The sequence below is a fragment of the Myotis lucifugus genome, unplaced genomic scaffold (genome assembly GCF_000147115.1).
Source record: "Myotis lucifugus unplaced genomic scaffold, Myoluc2.0 scaffold_773, whole genome shotgun sequence".
NCBI classification, from domain to species: Eukaryota; Metazoa; Chordata; class Mammalia; order Chiroptera; family Vespertilionidae; genus Myotis; species Myotis lucifugus.
The window spans coordinates 8093-32556 of NW_005871821.1; the positions used below are offsets into that span (position 1 = coordinate 8093).

A 24464-nucleotide genomic window follows, 5' to 3' on the forward strand; every position below is an offset into this window, starting at 1 on the left:
TTTAAAACAAACAAACGAACAACAATGACAAAAAAAACCTGTATAGTCCATGGCCACCTTGGGGAAAAGGTCTGAGGAAGACAGAAATTCCTAATCAGAGATGTCATGGGTTAGGGTGTGTGTCTTAAATAGATATTGATTACTTTACTGCAAAGTATAATTGTAGCATTTCAATTATGTTAGTAATAGCCAATGATTTAAGAATGATCATGCTATTTTTTTATTTTCTACTAGTCACCTACACCACATGGGACGAAACAATGATACCCATATTTCAGAATTTCTTCTCCTGGGATTTTCAGGTGAACCAGCACTGCAGCCCCTCATATTTGGGCTTTTCCTCTCCATGTACCTGATCACTGTGTTGGGAAACCTGCTCATCATCCTGGCCGTCAGCTCAGACTCCAATCTCCACACACCCATGTACTTCTTCCTCTCCAACCTGTCCTTGGTAGACATCTGTTTCACCTCCACCACCGTCCCAAAGATGCTGTGGAACATCCAGACAGAGAGCAGAGTCATCACCTATGCAGGCTGCATCACACAGATGTATTTTTTCTTACTTTTTGCAGCACTGGATGACTTCCTCCTAGCCGTCATGGCCTATGACAGGTTTGTGGCCATCTGCCACCCCCTGCACTATATGATCATCATGAACTCTTGGCTCTGTGGACTGCTGGTTCTGATGTCCTGGATCATGGGATCTCTGAATTCCTTGTTACAAAGTTTAATAGTGTTGCGATTGTCCTTCTGTATGGACTTCGAAATTCCCCACTTTTTTTGTGAACTCAAACAGGTCATCCAACTTGCCTGTTCTGACACCTTTCTTAATAACATGGTGATGTATTTTGTATCTGTGCTACTGGGTTGTGGTCCCCTTGCTGGGATCCTTTACTCTTACTCTAAGATAGTGTCCTCTATACGTGCAATCCCATCAGCTCAGGGGAAGTATAAAGCATTTTCTACCTGTGCGTCTCACCTCTCAGCTGTCTCCTTATTTTATGGAACAAGCCTAGGAGTGTATCTCAGCTCTGCTGCTACCCACAGCTCACACTCAAGTGCAGCAGCCTCAGTGATGTACACTGTGGTCACACCCATGCTGAACCCCTTCATCTACAGTCTGAGAAACAAAGACATAAAGAGGGCCCTGAAAAGATTCTATGGGATGGCAGGTACGAAAGGGACAATCATCCTGAGGTAGAAAAAGTCCTCCAAGACTCAAAACCAAAAATTGAGATTCTTTCATCAGATTGTAGTTTTCAAACTTATTCCTTGTATTCTGTCCTTGAATTTCCTTTGTTTGTTTCAATTCTTTTATACAATTTAAGTAACCATTTTATTAAGCTTTCTGCTTTGCCTGTTATATAGACAGTTGTTCCCTTTGTCATTTTTTGTACCTTCACAAAGTTTTTTCCAACCTAGATCAGAAATGTTTGGAAGTTGTCATTTAATTCATTGGCAACACTGATGTCTTAACAATAATTTCTTCTCAAATGACTTATATCATTGTAAGTAATTTGTTCTGTGTTCATCATGTGTCCTTCATTCTTTGTACATCAGTACCTTAACTGATCTTCTTGATACTGTAGATTTTATGATTGTTCCATATAAGTCTCAGTCTATTGATAGTGATGGAATAGGATAGGAATGTGTGGGCACTGGCCTGGGTCCTACAACTTGTTCCACAGACCAGAGTCAATGCTGTGACTAGATGGATCCTTATGGTCCTTATGATTTCAACAACCATCATGGAACTATGAATATGTAAGTTTTATTACTCACAGGTCCAGCATGCCCAAATACCACACACGAGAGTTGGAATTAGAGCAGGAGAAGGAAAAGCAGGCTCACCCCTGTGGTCAGTTATCTAGGTTACTCAGGGTTTTCTACAAGGGGAATTTTATAATATGTTAATCTTGTGTAAAAATCACAAAAATTTTGTGTTTAATTCCAAATAAACTTTGCTTCCTAGATATATCCATTGTTTGATGTGAACTTCCTTCCTTTGCTTGTATTGAGGTTGCTTCTAATTAAAAATAAAATTGCATATATTTCAAGTTCCAAATCAAATCCTATATAATAAAAGGGTAATATGCAAATTGACCCTAACAGCAGAATGACTGAGAATGACTGATCACTATGACACACACTGACCACCAGGGGGAAGACACTCAGTGTAGGAGATGCCCCCTGGTGGTCAGTGCGCTCCCACAAGGGGAGTTCTGTTCAGCCACAAGCCAGTCTGATGACTGCCAGCTCATTGGTGGTGGCGGGAGCCTCTCCCACCTCCTCAGCAGCACTAAGGATGTCCGGGTGCAGCTTAGGCCTGCTCCCCCACTAGCAAGTGGACATCCCCGAGGGCTCCTGGACTGCCAGAGGGATGTCTGACTGCCAGCTTCGGCCTGATCCCCCGGGGAGCGGGCCTAAGCCAGCAGGTGGACATAACCTGAGGGGTCTCAGACTGCAAGAGGGCACAGGCCAGGCTGAGGGACCCCATCCGAGTGCACAAATTTTTGTTCACTGGGCCTCTAGTTAAAAATAAAAGGGGAACTTCGTGGGTGGTGGCGTCATGAGTGCTTATGTAGTAGCAGTGACAAGGAGCATGATCTGAAGTGGGAAGGCCAGAGTGGGCTACAGCAATAAATTGGGCAAGACATGACGAGGACTTGAACCTGTATTTCATACATAATTTCCAAGTTTTACTGTCTTATTTAGCTGAGGGTCCAATTGTTGCAATTATAATAAGGACCGCAAGGGTCCATCTGGTCACATAGGGATTGGTCTCAGGAAAAAGTAGTAAGACCCAAGCCAGTGCCCAGGCATTCCTACCCTATTGCATCATTATCAATAGACTGAGATTTATAGGGAACAATCATAACTACCATAGTTACTGGCAAAACTTGGTTATCAAATATCTCTCTCCCAGTGAAATCTACTTAGAAGCATACATGAGAACTTCAGAGACAGAAAGAGACAGCGAGGTACCCTTTATATGACATTCTGAGCTAAAGATGAGGTAAAGCACCTGGAGCTACAGAAGGGAGAAAGGACATTGTAGGACAATAAGAAGAAAACATGCTCAGTAATTGGAAATTTGCCCTGCCCTCGATATAGGTCATAAAATGTTATCTCTGGTGATAACTCTTATTATTGGCAAGACTCAAAATTTAAATTCTTTAAGGGAGTGGTAAAGGTTCCTATCTGGCAACTAACGGGGAGCTCAGAGGGGTGTACAAAATAGAAGGTTTTTATAGGAAATAGGGAGGGACAAAGGAGCTATTAAAAACAGAGAAAAAAAGGATTATTTGGGGACCATAACATCCTTTATTTGGGGGAAGAGGAGAGAAAGAATTTCTATCAGACAGATCCCCTCTTCTTTCTGTGGGGGATGGGGAGGGCCCACGTGACAAATTACCTTACTGGTTCTTGACCAGAAATTCATGGCTGGTTGATTAAAATTAAGCTTCTGGGAGAGGTGGAAACTTCCATTAAATCCAGTATGGAATCTAGATTTAGCATCATGGATTTTTAACTGGAGTGATGCCATTTTGGGCCTGTGGTTTTCTCTTTAACAATAGTATGGACATTCACAATATTAAACACAGAATATCCTTAAACACAGAATATCTTCCCATTTATTTGTGCCTTTTTCAATGTTTTTAGCAATGTTTTATAGTTTATTTCTAGGTACTTAATTCTTTTTGATGCAATTAGAAATGAAATTCTTCTCTTAATTTCTCTTCTAACTGTTCATATAGATGCAAATGATTATTATATATTGATTTTGTATCATTATTGAACCTGTTTATTGGTTCTAAGAAATTTTTAAAATAATTTATTGGAGTATAATAATATAAAATAAACTGAACATAGTTAACAGGAATATTTCGGAATTAAAGAGTTATACAAAAATTAAGAGTACATACTGCATAGGTTCATATATATATATAACTCAAAAAAACACACAAAAGCTTTAATATCTTTGTTATATAATTGTTAAAATGTAATTAGCCTGATCCTCTGTTTCCTTAATTCTGCTGTTATGCAAAAATTAGAAAACTGTGGTACATTTACACAATGGAATACTATGCTGCTGTAAAAAAGAAGGAATTCTTACCATTTGCCACAGCATGGATGGAACTGGAGAGCATTATGCTAAGTGAAATAAACCAGTCAATGAAAGAAAAATACCACATGATCTCACTCATTTATGGATAATAAAGACCATTATAAACTGATGCACAAAAATAGATACAGAGGCAGAGTAACATCGAACAGACTGTCAAACTACAGCGGGAAGGCCAGGGAGGGTTGGGTGGGGTGGTAAGAGATCAACCAAAGGACTTGTATGCATGCATATAAGCATAACCAAAGGACACAAGACACTGGGGGATGGGGAGCCTGGGGGAAGGTCAAGGGAGGAGAAAAAAAGGAGACACATGTGCTACTCTTTGTAATACTTTAAGCAATAAAACAAAATTTTAAAAAAGAGTACATACTGCATAGGTTCATATACATAACTCAAAAACACACAAAAGTTTTACTATCTTCATTATAAATTGTTAAAAATGTAATTAGCCTGGTCCTCTGTTTCCTTAATTCTGCTGGAGATGTGGAATAATAAACCTAATTCTGGTAAATACTGGTAGAAATAAATAAAATATTTTTAAACATAGAGTATGTCTAATAACGCTTCCATAAGTAAGAAGTGTAGGTATGTCTACATGTATGTACATTTGTACGTGATTGTCTTTCAAATGAACACAACACACAAAGACATAACACACACACTAATATTCTCACCTTTAATGTTGAAAGAAAATTTTAAAGAAATTTGGTGACAATAGCAATTAAAGAATGAATGATTCAATTAATATGAAACTAAAATAACTTAGAGATTTAGATACAATGATGTAACGTAGAAGGTTGACCTTAATTTTAGTAACGAATTACATTTCCTATATTAACGCACAAAGACCTCAAAGTCAGAACCACATTTACTTCTGTAACTGAAGAGTTTGTCCACCAGCTCCCACGTGAGTCACACACACTGAACATGAGATTTGTAGTGGAGAGATTAGATTCACTTTATTGGTAGCACCGTGCAAGGAGAATGGGAAAGGTAGTGCTCAAAACTTGAACTCCTGGTTCCTTTACTGGCAGTTGGTTTTAACGGGTGAAATTGGGGGTAGGGGTCAATGGGTGATCAGCACATTGGTATATTCTGATTGGATGGAGCAGGTGTTACAATGAGCTCTTTTAGGAGCTGTGATCATCAGTCATCCAATGTTAGCTAGAATGGGGTTTATGTGACTGTGGTTCATGAGAGTCAGTGGTTTCTATCTGGTTGAACATTTTAGTTCTCATAAAACCAACTCAAGGTATGTGTCACTATGTTATCACAGATTCCAGAGGGGGAACTAGTGCCACAAGACCCTGATTTATGTCTGAAAAAGTTACTTTGGTGAATATCAGGAAAAGGTACTCAGGTCTGTTTCCTTGCAAATGAGACATTGGGGGTAAGGGTTTGGTTGAGAAGAGATTCTGGCTTCGATTCAATTTTATGAAATTGGGAATTCACTAGATCTGTTAATGGAGCAGAATCACCAAATTGACTTTAGATTTTTTTCTTCTACTTAATGTAAAATTTCAACATGAATTCCTTTACCAAAAAAAACTAATAGAATAGATTAACAATGATGAAGATTGATTGCATCAAGGACCCCTATCAGTGGACTCCTTATATTCTCTCACTTTGCAATATGACTTTCACCACCCTCCCCCCCCCACTCCCGATAATAGATTGAGTCTGCTTGCCCACCCCTTCAATCTTATGGGTTTCTTTGACCAGAATTATGTGGTAGAAGTGATGTGCTAATTCTGAACCTTGCACACATCTGTCTCTTGGAACTCTGCCAAGGCTTGTGTACCTTAGTAAACAAGCCCTGACCATCTGGAATAAACCTACCAATGTTCCAGCTGAAGCCACTAGACAAGCCTACCACCAGTCAATCCAAAACTTGTGTGAGAGACTCATCCAAGGTCAGCCGAGCCACTGCCCTGACCAGAAGCGTAAGAGAGACCGGATCTACCCAGTGACCCCTGCTTCCCACTTTAAGTTATGGAGTACTGAGGCAAATTGATACATGAGTATCACTAACTGACACAATAACTTTATTAAGTAAAATTGAGGAACTGGAAGGTTAAGCAAATTGCCCAAGGTCACACCGCTTGTAAGTACTGAAACTAGGGCACAAACACAGGCTACTTAGCTCGAGTCTGCTCTCCTAATCAGTATTCGTTCTTCTGCTGCTAAAGCAGTGCTTGAACAAGTGTTCTTATTTCTAAGATATCGTTCAACCAATTATACAACCACATTCAGAGGCAGATTCCAACCTGGGGCAACTGATTGGCCCCTACTATAGCCACCTTGACCAGCTATGAGAACAACAAGATCTCAACCTGGCTGGATGTGAGGCACTTTATATGTGCAAGTCAGTAGCATTTAGAAATAGAATTTCACTATCTTAAAACCTGAAGGCTGAAGAGTAATTTTGTCACAACAATAGAACAAACTTAAAATTTGTGTGGAACTGCATAAGACCCTGATTAAGCAAAGCAATTCTGAGAAAGCAAAACAAAGCTGGAGGCAACCTATTCCCTGATTTCAAGCTATATTGTAAAGCTAATGTAATGAAAGCAGTATGGTACTGGAAGAAAAACAAACAAAAAGATCAATGGAAAAGAATACAGAGCCAAGAAATAAACACACACACACACATAAGGTCCTTAATTTAGGAGAAAGGAACCAAGAATGCTAAATGAGGAAAGGACAGTGTCTCCAATAAACTGTGCTGGGAAAACTGGAGAACCACAGGCAAAAGAATGAAACTGGGTCACTATTGTAAGGGTTCAGAATGAGTCACCCCAAGACATGTACTTTGATTGTTTTTAGCTGAAGGCAATGAGACCCTGGGAGTCCAAGAGAAACTTTTACCTCTCGCTTAAAGAATTTACCTCTAGCTTAAAGACCCTTATTATTGGGTCTTGCCAATAATAGGAGTTATCATCAGAGATACTAGTAACATTTTATGACCTATATATAGGACAGGGCAAATTTCTAACTACTGAACATCTTTTTTTCTTATTGTCCTGCAATGTCCTTCCTCCCTTCTGAAGCCTCAGGAGCTTTACCTCATCTTTAGCTCAGAATGTCATATATATACTACCTCACTGTCTCTTCCTGTCTCTGAATCTCTCATGTATATTTCCAAGTAGATTCCCCCTGCAGATAGATATTTAATAAACAAGTTTTGCCAGTAACTATGGTAGCTTTTCTGGATGCTCAGCTAATTACATCATTGAAACCTGGAAATTAGGTATAAAATACAGTAGTGTGTTTGAATAAGCTTTTGTTTCAAATACATCCATCACAAATAACTATTTTGCTAGGTACATGACAAAGCTACTGCATAAGCACTCATGTTGCCTTCACCCATGAAGTTCTTCTTTTATTTTAAACTAGAGGCCTGGTGCACGAAATTTGTGCACGGCAGCGGGGGTGAGGGGGAGGTCACTCAGCCCGGTTTGCACCCTCTCACAATCTGGGACCCCTCAGGGGATGTCCAAATGCAGGTTTAGGCCCTGCGGGATCGGGCCTAAACCGGCACTCGGACATCCCTCTCACAATCCGGGACCACGGTCTCCTAACTGCTCATCTGCCTGCCTGCCTGATCGCCCCTAACCACTTGCCTGCCTGCCTGATCACCCCTAACCACCTTGTCTGCTGCCTGATTGCCCCTAACTGCCACTGCCTCAGCCCCCTCCACCACAGCTTCGTCCAGAAGGGTGTCCAGAATGATGTCTAGAAAGACGTTCAGATGTCTGGTTTAATTACCATATTATGCTTTTATTATTATAGATTTCATTGTTTTGTTTTGGAACAATTAATATATACAATTTTATTTTTAATTAGAAACATTTTCAAAACAAGCAAAGGGAAAACTTCACATTAGACAATGGATACATATAGGGAGCAAAGGTCATTTGGAATTACACACAGGCACAGACACAGAATTTCTGTCATATTGACACAAGAATTAACATGTCATAAAATTCCCCTTTGAAAACTCTGAGTAACCTAGACAACTGACCACATGAGTGACCCTGCTTTTCCTTCCTCTGCCTCAATTCCTGCTCTTAGCTAAAAAGCAAACCCAAAATATATAAAATACTCATACAACTCAACAAAAGAAGACAAACAGGCCAATCAGAAAATGGGCAGAATACCTAAATAGACACTTCTCCAAAGATGGACACACAAATGGCCAACAGTCATATGAATAAATCCTCAACATCACTAATCATCAGAGATATGCAAATTAAAACACAATGAGGTGCCTCCTCACAACTGCCATAATGGCTACTATCAATAAATCAACTAACAAGTGCTTGTAAGGATGTGGAGGAAGGGAACCCTAATACACTCCTGGTGGGATTGCAGATGATACAGCCACTATGAAAAACAGTGTGGAGTTTCCTCAGAAAAATTAAAAATGGAACTGCCATTTAACCCAGTGATCCCACTTCTACGAATATAACCTAAGAAGTCTGAAACACTAATCAGAAAGAATATATGTACCTCTATGTTCATAGCAGCGTTATTTACAATAGCTAAGATCTGGGGACAGCCCAGGTGCCCATCCATTGAAGAATGACAAAAAAATGGTGGTACATTTACACAATGGAATACTATGCAGTTGTGGAAAAGAAAGATCTCTTACCCTTTAAAATAGCATGGAGGGGCCTGGAGAGTATTATGCTAAGTGAAATAAGTCACTAAGAAAAAGACAAGTATCACATAACCTCACTTAATTGTGAAATCCATGAACAAAATAAAGTGACAAACAAAATAGATCCAGAGCATGGAATCATGCAACAGACTGTGGATCTTCAGAGGGAAATGGGGGGAATTAACCAAAGAACCTATATGCATATATGAATAACTCATGGACACAGATAATAGTGGGGTGAAGGCCTGAGGAGGGGATGGGAAAGAGGAGTGAGGTCAATGAGGGGGTGGGGGGAGGGGAAGGAGGACATCTGTAATACTTTCAATAATAAAGATACATTTTTAAAAAGCAAACCACAAAACCATAGCCTTCCTGCCCTTGGTCCCCAATACAGGCAGAATCCTTCAGACCAAGTCCATTTCTCTCTCTTTCACACACACATGCATACACACAGCTTCCCGTGTGGCTTTTGGGCGTACAGGACTGTGAGTAATAAACCCTACATTTTCATAGTTCCATGATGGTTGTTGTAATTATAAGAAGGACCACAAGAGTCCATCCACCCAGGACATTGACTCTGGTCTGAGGAACAAGTAGTAGGAACCAGGCCAGTGCCCAGGCATCCCTATCCTATTGCCTCACTATCAATAGACAGAGACTTATAGGGAACAGTGATAAAATCTATAATATCAGGAAGAGCAGTTAAGGTACCAATGTACAGAGAATGAGGGACACATGGTGAAAACTGAGGTTTTGGATTTTATGGAATGAAATTATATAGTGGATTATGTAGCCAAGTGTAGTTTATCTACATGAGTAATACTACTTACTACTATTCTACTTACAAAACAAGAACAAATTTTTTACAATGATATATGTCATTTGAGAAGAAATTATTCTTAAGAAATCAATGTTCTAGTGAAGTAAATGAAAACTTCTCACTATTTCTGACCAAGATTGGAAAAAACTTTGTGAAGGTTAAAAAAGGACAAAGAAAAAAACTGTCTATATAACAGACAAAGCAGAAAGCTTAATAAAATGATTACTTAAATTGTATAGAGAAGTTAAAATAAACAAAGGAAATTGAAAGACAGTATAAAAGGTACAAGTCTGGCCCGGCCTGTGTTCTCAGTGGTTGAGTGTCGACCTATGAACCAGGAGAGCTCCATTGGATTTCCGGTCTGGGCATATGCCCGGGTAGTGGGTTTGATCACCAGGAGGGGGTATGCAGGAGGCAGCCTATCAATACTATTCTCTCCTCATTGATCTTTCTCTCTCTCCCTCTCCCTTCCTCTCTAATATCAATAAAAATATGTTTTTAAAAAAACAAAAGGAGCAAGTCTAAAAAACACAAAGTGATAAAAGAATCATAATTTCTGGTTTTTAGTTCTGTAGCCCGAAAATCAAGGGCACTTTTTACCCCGGATTGATTGTGCCCTTTGTACCTGACATCCCTAAGAATCTTTTCAGGGCCCTCTTTATGTCCCTGTTCCTGAGACTGTAGATGAAGGGGTTCAGCATGGGTGTGACCACAGTGTACATCACTGAGGCTGCTATACTTGAGTGTGAGCTGTGGGTAGCAACAGAGCTGAGATACACTCCTATGCTCGTACAATAAAATAAGGAGACAACTGAGAGGTGAGATGCACAGGTAGAAAATGCCTTATACTTCCCCTCAGCTGATGGGATTGCACGTATGGAGGACACTATCTTAGAGTAAGAGTAAAGGATACCAGCAAGGGGACCACCAGCCAGTAGCACAGTTATAAAATACATCACCATGTTGTTAAGAAAGGTGTCAGAACAGGCAAGTTGGACCACTTCTTTAAGTTCACAAAAAAAGTGGGGAATTTCCAAGTCTGTACAGAAGGACAATCGCAACACTATTAAACTTTGTAACAAGGAATTCAGAGATCCCATGATCCAGGACATCAGAACCAGCAGTCCACAGAGCCGGGGGTTCATGATGACTGTGTAGTGCAGGGGGTGGCAGATGGCCACATACCTGTCATAGGCCATGACGGCTAGAAGGAAGTCATCCAGTCCTGCAAAGCATATGAAAAAATACAACTGTGTGATGCATCCTGCATAGGTGATGGCTTTCCTCTGTGTCTGGATGTTCACCAGCATCTTTGGGACGGTGGTGGAGGTGAAACAGATGTCTACCAAGGACAGGTTGTAGAGGAAGAAGTACATGGGTGAGTGGAGGTGGGAGTCTGAGCTGACGGCCAAGATGATGAGCAGGTTTCCCAGCACAGTGATCAGGTACATGGAGAGGAAAAGCCCAAATATGAGGGGCTGCAGTGCTGGTTCCTCTGAAAATCCAAGAAGAAGAAATTCTGAAATCAGAGTATCATTCCCAGGTCCCATGGGGTGGAAGTGACTAGTTGGAAAGTAAAAATAACATGATTAGTTTTTACACAAATGGCCATTACAAGCATAATTGAAACGCTACTACTACATTTTGTAATAAAACAACAATATTTATTTTTTGTATGTATCATCCCCCATGACATCTCTGATTAGATATTCCTGTCTTCCTCAAACTTTGTATCCAAGGTGGTTGTGGATTACACTGTTTTTATGAAAAATGCTTTCATGCACTTGAGGAATATTTATTAATATTTCCCACCTCTAGGGAAAGTGTACAGGACACTCAGAAACAAAATTCCTAGAATATAATGATAGTGAAAGAATATATACAAGAAATATGTCATATACCAAGTTAGATGGTGTCATGTGAAGATATAAAAAGTAGGTATAAAAGAGTGTGGATAGGTGTTATTTTATATTGGGAGTTCAGGAAGCCCCGCCAACAAGATGACAATTGAACAGAGACCTCAAAGAAGACAGAGGGGGTGACATGAGGTTAGTTGGGGAAGGAGGATTATGTAAGAAAAGAGGCGGTACCAAAGCCCTGAGATGACACTGGTTTTAGGTATAAAAGACTCAAAAAGAATCCAGAATGGTGAAATAGAAGAAAGTCAAGAAGGCCCAAAAGAAAATATGAGAGTGCATCATACATAGTGAGGGTATATGGTTCCCTTTGTTCAAGTGTTTGTGTGTGTGTGTGTGTGTGTGTTTGTGTGCAAAAATTCAAAAATTGCTTGATCACAATGTAAAAGGCCTGTCTTATTTTAGGACACAGTAAAAATAATCTGGAATTTAATGCAATAAATGCGAGAACAGTTTAAAAGGCCAGTTCCTGCTAATGAGGGAAAAATAAGAGTGAGGAGCCCAGCAGAGAGCCAGGTTCACTGGTCCTGGGCACTTGATCCATGGCACCTGTTCTTCCGTGAGCATTCTCTGAGATCTCCTTATACTCACTCTTGTGCTGACGAGAGAAAGACGCACAGAATGTAAGAAAAGTTCCAGGTCCATCAGGCACCAGCTGTAGAAGAGTGAATTAGAACTCACACCTCCTGACTCTAAGTCAGTGCTTTCCTGCTCTGCAAGGCTGCTCACTCTGTCAATGCTTCACAGACAAGAGGAAATGCTAAGGTGGAAATAAAGCAGAATCCTGAGAGCTGAGCAGACAGAAGGGAGGGTCTGTTCGTGCTGTGGGAGGAGAGAGGCCATGAAATTGTGCTCTGAGATGGTGAGAAGAAAGGGGCTGAGAAGGAATACGTTGGAAGAAAGCCCTTCAGTCCTAAGGACACCAAATGTGTGGGATCTTGAGCCCATCCCTTTCACTATTTCATCAGCCTGACTGTTCCCCCAGAAGACACGGTTATTAAAAGCTTTGCTTCTCCCCACGATGCTTTCCCACAGTGCTCACTCTGGCACCCCAATGGCATCACTCACTGGATTTGGCTCTACTGGTCCTTCATTCCTTGGACAATTGATGTGAAAAAGGCAAGAAATGCAGGTCAGGTGCGGGTTTTCCAGAGCAGTTGAACATCTTAGAGAGGCACAGAGAGGATGCTCTTATCCATGGCTAAGGAGCTGCAGGTGAGTCTGCAGAGGGAGGTCCAGAGGCTGAATTCTCAGGGCTCCTCATTAAATGGACTGTTTTACTGTTGCTCAGTTCTCTAAGCAATTCAGCTCCCTTGAAACCAAGGGACCATAAATAAAAGGCAACTTTTCTGCCAGTTTGGTCTTCATGGGTTCACCTTGGGGGCCAGATGCATATTCCCTTCCCACTGATGGGTCCACCTCCCCTGGAATGAACATCTCCCCAGGGTATGTAAGTGCTCATGCAGGACACACGGACAGGATAACATCATGAGCTTCTGAGCTGCTGTGAGTCACAGGATTGTCTGACCCAGAGATTTAATGATGTCCCTGACCACACCCATCCAAACAGGAACCTCCCAGAAACTTCCCCTTGACCTCAGTTTTGAAAACCAGAGATTGAGTCCTTGCCACCTCCTCCTTTACCTGACTCCAAGCATCCCTGGGCTTTGTGGCTGCATCACCCCAATCTCAGGAGACATATGGTCTTCTTTTCTCTGTGCCTCTCCACTGTATATCTTATAAGGACCCTGGTCATTGGTTTTATGGTCCAACTGGATAATCCAAGATGATTTCATCTTGAGATCATTATATCTATAAAGAGCCATTTTTCAAATAAGGTCACGTTTACAGGTAATGAGGGTTAGAATGTAGACATATCTTTTATGGGGCTACCATCACCCTACTGATAAAGCCTCTTTACAAAAACAGGCTGTGGAAAACTTAAGAACAGGTGTTAGCATGATAAAAGTGAAAAGGAGAGTCGCTCATGAGGTCAGTTATGTATGTTATCCAGGGCTTTCCATAAGGAGAACTTCACGGGCCAGTTGGCCTGGGTGCTTATCTCATAGCTGTGTCACAGAGGTGGCCATATGTTTATTCAGCATGGTTATCTTTCAAATGAATGACTTGGAAATTAGAAGTTAAGTGTCAGGCAATTACACTACAAACCTGCTACTCTGCTTTATAATGGTCTCCTGGCTTTATGATGCTCTTCAGCTCAGTGTCCCCAATTCCTACTATAGACACTGACAAAAATTGACTATCAAATGTATATCTACTAGTGAAGTCTACATAGAAAGACAAGTTTTCATCAGTTAATCTAATATGGGTTTAATGTCAGAGATGACCTGAAATATGAAGAGACAAAATTGTTAAACACTAATTTTGTTACTGTGGAAAGTATTGCATTTTTGTTTTTATTTTATTATTTCTTTTTTACTAGACGCCCGATGCAAGACATTTGTGCACTGGGGGGGAGGGGGGGAGGGGTTCTCTCAGCCTGGCCCGTGCCCTTTTGCAGTCCGGGAGCCCTCGGGGGATGTCTGACTGATGGCTTAGGCCCGCTACTCCCAGAGAGTGGTCCTAAGCTGGTAGTCAGACATCCTTAGCGCTGCCACAGAGGCGGGAGAGGCTCCCACCACCGCCTCTGCATTTGCCAGCTGTCAGCCCAGATTCTGGCTGAACAGCGCTTCCCCTGTGGGAGCACACTGACCACCATGGAGCAACTTCTGCATTGAGCGACTGCCCCCTGGTGATCAGTGCATGTCATAGAGACTGGTCCTTCTGCCATTTGGTCGATTTGCATATTACCCTTTATTATCTAGGATTGTTTTACAATAAAAACATGATATAAAAACAACATTGATAAATACAATGACTGATAAGTTGATTAAAATTATTCTAATATCTCCTTGTATACCACATTAAGAGTAAAAACACTTTCAGAGCACTTGACTAATTTCCCTTTGATGAAGTATTTTAACTTTAATGTCACGTGTTCTTCGAACTCAAGAGAAAGCAACATATAACTGACCATGTCCAAAAACGGGTTCAGGTAGGAATATTCCTAGTCTATCTAGAGTTTGTCCATGTGATTTATTAATAGTCATCCCAAAGGTTGGCATCATGGAAAACTTTCTTTGAATTAATTTAAATGGGAGCCCAGTGTCAGGCAGAGACACAGACTTCTTTCAGCTTGAGAGGTGCGTTGTGCCAATAGTTGGTCTTCAGACACATTCTGTAGATGCACCACTTTCTTTCAGCTTCAGAATGTCAACAAAAACAACCAAATTCACGATCGACAGTGACAGATCAAAACACATGCTTGCGATTGGCAACAACAAGAGCTTTATATGTATGGTGCATGCGTGAGTCAACGTTTATTTTTTTCCAGCTTTTTTATTTCAAAGAAAACTATTTTAAATATAATAATGTTACATGCAATAAACATTAATATCTCAAGAAAAACTATTTTAAATATGATAATATTACATGCAATAAACACCAATTATTCAAGAAAAATGATCTCACATATAATAATATTACATGCAATTAACATTAATATGTAAAGAATAAAAAGACTTAAAGTATAATAATATTGCCAAAACTGAACTAACATAGTATGATATCACAAAAGTTGTAGGAAATATTAAAAATCTGCAAATAACAGGATTACTTCTATTATATTCTAGTATATATATTTTTTCCCTCTGGCTCTATTTTTATCAGTTTATGTTGTTCATTATATTCCACAAATGAGTGAGATCATATGATCTTTATCTTTCTCCCACTGAGTTATTACACTTAGCATGATGCTTTTAAAGTCTATTTTGTTGGATATGAGTATTATTACTCCAGCTTTTTCTTTTCTTTTTCATTTGCATGGAAAATTTTGTTCCATCCTTTCACCTTCATCCTGTGTGTGTCTTTTGTTTTGAGGTGGGGCTCTCATAGGCAGCATATAGTTGGGTCATGTTTTTGTATCCATTCAGCTACCCTACACCTTTTGATTGGACCATTTGTTCCATTTACATTTAGGGTTATTATTGAGAGGTACTTATTTATAGCCATTTTAATTCAGTATGGCTAGGTTTCTCTCTCTGTTTCCTTTTTCAGCAATCCCTTACAGCAATACCTTTAGCATTTCTTGTAATGCTGGCTGGGTGGTGATGAACTCCTTTAGCCTTTTTTTGTCTGGGAAGCTCTTTATTTGACCATCTGTTTTGAATGATAGCCTTGCTGGATATAGTAATCTTGGTCTCAGATCCTTGCTTTCCATTCTCTTGAGTACTTCATGACATCCCCTTCTAGCCTGTGGAGTTTCTGATGAGAAATCAGGTGTCAGCCTTATGTGAACTTCTTTGTAGGTAATAGCTTTCTTTTCCCTTGCTGCCTTTAAGATTCTCTCTTTGTCTTTAATTTTTGGCATTTTAATTATGATGTGTCTGGGTGTGGGTCTGTTTGGGTTCTTCTCATTTGGGGTTCTCTGTGTCTCCTGAACTTTTGTAACTTTTTCCTTTACCAGATTAGGGAAGTTTTCTACCAGTATTTCTTCATACACCTTCTCTATTCTTTTCTCCCTTTCTGCCTCTTTTGGCACACCTACTATTCTAATATTGTTAGATTTCATATTGTCCCACAGCTCCCTTAAGCTTTCTTCCTATTTTTTAATTGTTTTTCTCTTTTTGGTTCTCTAATTGAGTGACATTTTCAACTCTGTCTTCTAACTCACTGATTCGATCCTCAGCTTCCCTTAATCTGCTGTGTATTTCTTCCAATGTGTTCTTTATTTGTGTTATGTCATTCTTTATCTCAGACTGTTCGTTTTTTATAGTTACTATATCTTCTTTCATACTATTGAGCATTTTTAATATCATTACTCTGAACTGTTTCAGATAAATTTCTTATCTCTGCTTCATTTATCTCTTCTTCTGGAGAATTTGCTAGTTCTTTCATTTGGGGGTTGTTTCTCTGTTTCCTTATTTTGGTTCTCTGTTTGGGTTTGTGACTATGTTTTAGATAGATACTCTATACCTCTCAATCTCTAATGCAGGACAGTGTTAAAGGCTGTTTTTGACTAATTAGATCAGGCAAAGACACAAAGCCTCCAAAGATCACCTCTGTCTGCAGACTAATAGGATTCTGACTTGAATTGGCCCCCAAGCAATTGTCCTCAGGTGTGGTGAGAGTTTTTTCAACAGGGTGGGGCAGTTGCTTCTGCCTGGAGGCTAATTTTTACATCTAATCTCTTAAGTGGCCTCAGGGCAAGGTGTTTTCCAATTGGGTGTGTCAACTGTCTTCCCCCCAGGCAAGGCAAATGTCTATGTGGGAAAGATGTCCTCCACTGTGTGAGGGAATGACTCACCCAGGAAACTTGGGGTGTCTGCCTCCTGAGCTCTATCCCCCAAGTCCTTTGTCCTGGGTTCTGCTAACTTTCAGCTGCCACTCCCTGGCAGACACCCCACTGCTTTTCACAGCTAGATGTTATATGGGTACCCTCCTCAGTTTTCTGCTCTCTTCTGGGAGTCCAACTTCAGGATTAGATCCCAGAGTTCTCAGTGGCACACTCCCCCCCTCCCCCTACAGCTGATATATCTCTCCAGGAATTCAGTTGCCGTTTGTGGGTGCCCAGCCAGCCCTTTCATGCCTCCACCTCTCCTATCAGTCTCTATGCGGTCTCCACCTTCTGTCCTTGGGTATCAGGGTTCTCTCCTGTGAGTTTTCCATTAATTATTCAGGAAGCCTTTCCTTATTTCAGTTATAATTCCAGCTTGTTCCTGGAAGCATGTCCGTGCAGCATCCTCCTATTCTGCTGCCATTTTTAATCTTCCAAAGTATTGCTTTTTATGCTGTAGTCATCAAAGTATGGAAGATTGATGTCCATATATAAGGGGCTTTTTTGTATTTGGGTCAGTGATTCCTTAGTGTATTTTTTAATGAATTATATTTCCCTTTCTGCTTGAAAATTCCAGTGCTGTCTACAATTGTGACTCCTCCATAGCTCTAAGCAAAATATTTCTCCTTTTCTAAATTTTGTCATGTAGATGAAAAAAGTACCACATACTAAAACTGAAAAGCTCAGGACAGGGGTGGGGGCCTGCATAGTAGCCTTAAAAAATCAGAAACCTAATGCAACCACATAAGATGGCCTGAAATTAAAACTTTCTAACTAAAAGCAGGTTATAGTAGGCAGTCATCACCTAGGCTAGAATCTTCCATGAAAAAGTCAATCATTGCCTTAAATGAAGATATCTTTTTATTGTTCACAGTGTTCCAAATGTCCCCCTTTCTCCTCTGTGCCCCCACCCGAGCCTTTCCCACATTATTGTTGATGTCCATGGGTTATACAAATGTACATATATTTGGTTAATTCCTTCTTGTCCCCCCAACTCCATCTCCTCTGCCATGTGTCAGTCTGTGCTATGTATCCATGTCTCTGGACCTATTTTGTTAATCAGTTTATTTTGTTCATCATGTTCCACATAAACTGAGGTTATATAATATTTTTCTTACTCTGACTGGCTTATTTCACTTAGCATCATAATTTCCAGGTCCATTCATGCTGTCACACAGGATAAGAGATAGTTCTTTTTCACAGCTACTTAGTCTTCTATTGTGTAAATGAACTACAGCTTTTTCATTCACTCATCTACTCATGGGCACTTGGATTGTTTCCAGACCTTAGCTATTGTAAATAAATATGAACATAGGGGTGCATATATTCTTCCTGATTTGGTGTTTGGGAATTCTTAGGCTATATTCTCAGAAGTGGGATCTCTGGGTCAAACGGCAGTTTGATTTTTATTTTTTTGAGGCAATTCCATACTATCTTCCACAATTGCTGCAACAGTGTGCATTCTAACCAGCAGTGTACTAGGGTTCCTTTTTTTCCACATCCAATAATATACTTGGTAGATGTCAGGTGGTAACTCAGTGACACCTAAAAACAACAAGTGATGGCAAGGATGTGGGGAAAAGGGGATCCTAGTACACTACTGGTGGTAATGCAGACTGGTACAGCCACTATGGAAAACAGTATGGAATTTCCTCAAAAAATTAAAAATCGAACTGCTGTTTGACCTCATGGTCCCATGTCTAGGAATATATCCTAAGAATCCTGAAACACCAATCAGAAAGAATATATGCACCCCTATGTTTATAGCAGGACTATTTACAATCGTTAAGATCTGGAAACAGCCCATGTGCCCCTTAGTAGATGCATGGATTAAAAAGCTGTGGAATACTATGCAGCTTTAAAAAAGAAGGATCTATTACCCTTTCAGACACCATGAAGGGATCTGGAGAGTATTATGCTAAGTGAAATAAGCCATTCAGAGAAAAACAAACATCACATGATCTCACTTATTTGTGAAATCTAATGAACATAACAAACCAACCAAAACAATAGATCTAGAGGCATGGACACATGGCACAGACTGATGGATCCCACAGGGAAGGGGGCGGGCAGAGAATAACCAAAGAACTTATATGCTTATACGCATATATGTATAATCCATGGACATAGACAATAGTGTGGTGGAGGACTGGGGCGGAGTGAGAACTGGGTGGGGGTGGGAGGGAGTGGAGGAATTGACGGACATCTGTAATACTTTCAACAATAAAGAAAAAAATCAAATAGTAATTTTTTAAAGATGTCTGTAGGGGCGTGTTACTTCTGGAGTCTCCAGGGGAGAATCCGTTTCCTCTCCTACTCCAGTTTCTCATGCCACATGGCCCTTTCTCCATCTTTAAAGCCAGCTGTGTAGCATCTTTAGTCTCCCTCTGATTCCAACAATTATTCCTTCCTCTTCCAAATGTTAGAACCACCATGATTTCATTAGTCCAATCTACATTATTATGGCCAATCTTACCTTAAAGTCAGCTGATTAGCCAACTATTCAATCTGCTACTCTAATCCTATCTTGCAATGGAAAGTAACATATTACAAGTTTCTGGGAAATATTCCACATACATACATCATACATCAAAAAAAGTGCACTTAATTTCCAGGCTTCAAGACTGAAAACCAGAAATTAGGATCCATTAATCAGATTGAGTTTGTACAACTTGCTTCTTTTACTTATTTCCTCAAATTTCCTTTTGTTTGAGTTCAACTTCTCTATACAATTTAAGTAACCATTTTATTACACTTTCTGCTACGTCTATTATACAGAGAGTCTTTCCCTTTCTCCTTTGTTCTAAACTCACATAGTTATTTCCAACCTTGATCAGAAATGTAAATTCCAGTTTATTTCATAGACAATATGGATTTCTGAACATTAATTTATTCTCAAATGACATACATCATTGTAAGGAAGTGTTCCTATTTTATAGATAGAATAGCATAACTTTTATTACTCGCTGGGAAAAACTTTGCTTGGTTACTCACACTATTTATATAATTTCATTCAAGGAAAATCTAAAACCTCAATTTTAACTTTTATGTTTCTCATTCTTTATACATCAGTACTCTAATGCTCTTCCTGATAATGTTGACTTTATCATTGTTCCTTATAAGTCTCGGCCTATTGATGGTAATGCTATAGGCTGAAAATGCTGGGCACTGGCCTTTGGGCCCTACTACTGGTTCCTCAGACCACAGTCAATGTTGTGGCTGGACGGGCTCTTGTGGTCCATATTAAAATTGTAACAATCATGAGGCATCTATGAAATCACTAGGTTTATTACTCACAGGTCCTGGAGGATACACAGCATCCTAAGGGCCACATCAGAAGGTCTCAGAATGGGGGAGGGAGGAAAACGAGAGAGAGAGAGAGAGAGAGAGAGAGAGAGAGAGAGAGAGAGAGAGAGTTGGGAGGGGAGACCGGAGCGCTTCTCTAGTAGCCTTGTCATAAAGCTGGCAATAGGATTATTGGAGATAGATGTCTTTGAAACACATGCCACATACATCAAAAGTTTAATGTCAGGTATTTACACTAGTATCATGCTACTAGGATTTATAACTAATCTCCTAGTTTTATTATCTTATTCAACTCAGTGTCCAGAATACCTACAATAATACCTGGGAACCTTGATTATCAAGTACATATGTCCCAGTGGCTTCTATATGGATATGAGGCAGGAGAGAAAGAAACCAAAGCCCCCATTTCTGGGCATGATCAGAGAGAGAACAGTTTATGGCAGGAAACCCCCTGCAGTGGTTAGAGGTCACAACAACAAGGACTGACTAGAGATTGCATTGAATCTATAGATTGCTTTGGGTATTTCTTTAATTCAATCTAGTAAATTTGAATATCTATTTGGCTTTATTAAGTGATTCATGAGTCAGACAGCATCCCATCTAACAACTAAAAGAAATTTCTGAAGGGTTGTACATAACTAGAAGGTTTTACTGAAGAAAAAAAAGAGTAGCTTAAGGGGGCTATTAATAAAGGAAAGGAAAGGATTTGGCGGGGGTGGGGGCAGGGGGATTGACATCTTTTCTTTGGGAGATGAGAACAAGAGGGTTTTCTCATGCTGATTCCTTCTTCTTTCTACAGGGATGGAGAGGGCCCATGTGACAGATTACCTAACTGGTGCTTGACCAAAAGATTCCAACCTGGTTGATTAGAATTGTATTTCTGGGAGATGTAGAAACTTCCATTAGGTCCAGTATTAAATCTGGGTTTGGCATCCTGGACTTTTAGCATGAGTGATGCCATTTTGAGCCTGTGGTATGGCGTAACAATATTAATTTTTCCAATTAGTGAGCAGAGTATACCTTTCCATTCTTGTGTTTTCATTCATATTTTTTAAACATATTTTTATTGATTTCAGAGAGGAAGAGAGAGGGAGAGGGAGAGGGAGATAGAAACATCAATGATGAGAGAGAATCATCAATTGGCTGCCTCCTGCACACCCCCTACTAGGGATCAAGCCCACAACTCAGGCATGTGGCCTTGCTGGAATCGATGTGGGACCCTTTAGTCCACAGGCCAACACTCTATCCGCTAAGCCAAACGAACTAGGGCTTTTTCCATATTTTTTTATTGATTTCAGAGAGGACAGGAGAGGGAGATAGAAACATCAATGAATGATGAGAGAGAATCATCAATTGGCTGCCTCCTGCACTCCCCCTACTGGGTATCAAGCCCTCAACCCAGGCATGTGCCCTTGACCAGAATTGGACTCAGGCCCCTTCCATCTGCAGTCCAATGCTCTACCACTGAGCCAAATTGGCTAGGGCCTTTTTTTGTGTCTTCTTCAATAACATCAAGCAATATGTTATACTTTTCAACGTACAGGTCTTTCACTTCCTAGGTTATGTTTACTCCTAGTATTTTATTCATTTTAATGCAGTTGTAAATGGGATTATTTTCTTAATTACTCTCTCTGACAGTTTGTTATGAGACACCACAGATTTCTGTAAATTGATTTTGTATCCCACAATGTTGCTGAATTCATTTATTGGTTCTAACAAATTGTTTTTATTTTAAATAACTTATTGGAGTGATTGAATGAAATAAACTGAACGTATTTAAAATGCAAACTTTTCTGAATTAAAGGAGCCATACAGAAATTAAGAGTACATGTAATCACCCTGATTCTCTGCTTCCTTATTTCTGGTGGTGATGTGAGGTGATAAACCTAATTCAGTCAATTCCATTAATAAATAAAATATTTGGTGAGTCTAAGAACTCTTTCACAGGTGTGGAGTCTATGTATGCATACATCTGTGTACACTTTATATGATTTTCTTTCTAATCAACACATAGACATATATGTCCAACACAGTCTCATTAATATTTTCACCTTGAATGTTTAAAGAAAACTTGAAAACACTGGAGAGAATAGAAGTTAAAAGAACAAATTACTAAACTCACATGAAACTAAAAGGAAGTAAAAATTTAGACACGAAGATGTAAAGTAGAATTGTTGAGGAAGATGGCGGCAGAGCTGGTGGAAGTTGCTCTCTCCTCCTCCCAGCCCTAAACTGGAATCACAAATAAATTATACAAAAATCAACCTAAATAACCAACTGAAAACAGCTGAACAGAAGTCTCACAACCAAATATTTGCAGAAGGAGCCACATTGAGACCAATGCCATCTTTCCTGGGGAAAGCACTCCCCTCCAATCTGCATCAGCCTAGAGGACTGCACAAGCCCCACACTCCCGGCCCCCCTGCCATGCTGTCTGAGCTCACAGCCCACAAAGGAGTGTGCTGTCTGAGCCTGTACTAGGAATGGGGAGGCAGTGACCTTATTTCTAGAAACTCATATCAACGCAAAAGATAATGACTTGAACTTGCATAGCAACCTTACGTTGTTTACTATGTTTTCCCTGGTAACCTCCCATATCTGACTCCCTTCCCTCAACACCTTTTTCTGTCTTCAGTTAATGATGGTGGTTAAGGTGGTATTTTCAGGAGTTACTTCGTTTTCCTAGTTCTCTCCCACATATATAGGAGGTATACATGTTATTAAACCTTTGTTTGTTTTTCTCCTGTCAATCTGTCTTTTATTACAAAGACTAGAGGCCCAGTGCACAAGATTCATGCACTCGGGTGTGGGAGGGGGCAGGTGGTCTCTCAGGCCAGCCTGCGCCCTTTTGCAGTCCAGAAGCCCTGGCTGGGGGTAGGAGGGGGGGATGTGTCGCAGTGGACATCCTTAGCTCTGCCATGGAAACTGGAGAGGCTCCCACAACCGCTGCTGTGCTAGCCAGCCATGAGCCCGGCTTCTGGCTGAGCAGCACTCCCCCTGTGGGAGCGCACTGTCCACCAGGGACAGCTCCTGCTTTGAGTGTCTGCCCCTGGTGGTCATTGTGCACCATAGATACCGGTTGTTTCACTGTTCGGTCTACATGCATTACCCTTTTATTGTGTAGGATGTGTAAGCCAAGAACCCAGAAAGGTAGAGGTTAAATTATTTCTCCGCCCCTACAGAACAACAGGCTATACCATATAGCTTAGGGAAGTAGAAGGTTATACCATCTAGGTTTGCATAAGTGCACTTTCTGATTCACACTCAATGACAAAATCGCCTATGGATGCATTTCTCTGAACATGTCCCTGTTTGTTAAGCAGTGCATGACTGTATATCTTTCATTCAAATTCTTAAGCAAACACAATTTTTGGTGAAGATGGCCTACAACTACCTACCCCTTACTCCACAACAGGACCAAAACTTGCTACTCAAAGAGTGGTCCTCAGACCAGGACTGCAAAATCAGCATTTTCCTGGAACTTCTGAGAAATGCAGATATCCTGGGCCCACCAGCATCTCCTGAATCAGTATTTGAACTTGAACTAGTATCGTGGGTGATTCATACTGATAAAGACTAACAGCAATTTAAGCAAACATAACCAGTCATGAGCGTCTATGGGAGGGGATAGCACTAATGGAATTTCTCACACTGTATGTAATTGTGAGAGCCCTACAAGAGGAACTCTATGTTTATAAAACCCCATGGTCCTAACTGCCCCTTCCTTCTTCCTTCCCCCTCCATAAGTACCCCTCCATCTTGGCACACAGGCTAGAGTGTGCATGTGGCTTGTCATATCTACATGCATGGGTTACAATACTTTCTTTTTTTCTGAATAAATCCTCTTGGTGATGAAACACCTAGGCAATAATATTTTTTAGTCAATAATATGCACTGTGAAGTTGGAGAAGGTCTCATCTAGACTAAGAATTTTTACCTTCTTAATATGACATAATTATTTGTGTTGGGTATTGCAAGTATTTACCAGTCTACCTTCAGATATTCCCTCTTTGGGAACCACTGCACTGTTTGAGAACTGAAAGCATCATGACACATTCTAATCAAAACCTATTCCTTACTCTGATTATAATTTTGGGTTGGTCACTAAACTTCTTCAAGCCCCACTTCTGCAATGGAGAATGAAGTTCAAAATTATATCACTTCAGATAGAGAACTTTTATAAAATTTAAATCAAACAATGCATATAAGGTACTAAACTCAGATTGGATAGCATT

The 24464-nt window shown here is 40.2% G+C and overlaps 2 protein-coding genes across 2 annotated transcripts; one reads left to right on the forward strand and one right to left on the reverse strand.

Annotated features, from left to right (window-relative positions):
• Window positions 1-247: 247 nt before the first annotated feature.
• LOC102423363 (olfactory receptor 7A10-like) lies at window positions 248-1201 on the forward strand. Its single transcript, XM_006106147.1, has one exon. The coding sequence runs from the start codon at window positions 248-250 to the stop codon at window positions 1199-1201; it is 954 nt and encodes a 317-aa protein (XP_006106209.1).
• Window positions 1202-10208: 9007 nt separating this feature from the next.
• On the reverse strand, window positions 10209-11162 carry LOC102423663 (olfactory receptor 7A17-like). The gene has a single exon (XM_006106148.1). The coding sequence runs from the start codon at window positions 11160-11162 to the stop codon at window positions 10209-10211; it is 954 nt and encodes a 317-aa protein (XP_006106210.1).
• Window positions 11163-24464: the final 13302 nt, after the last annotated feature.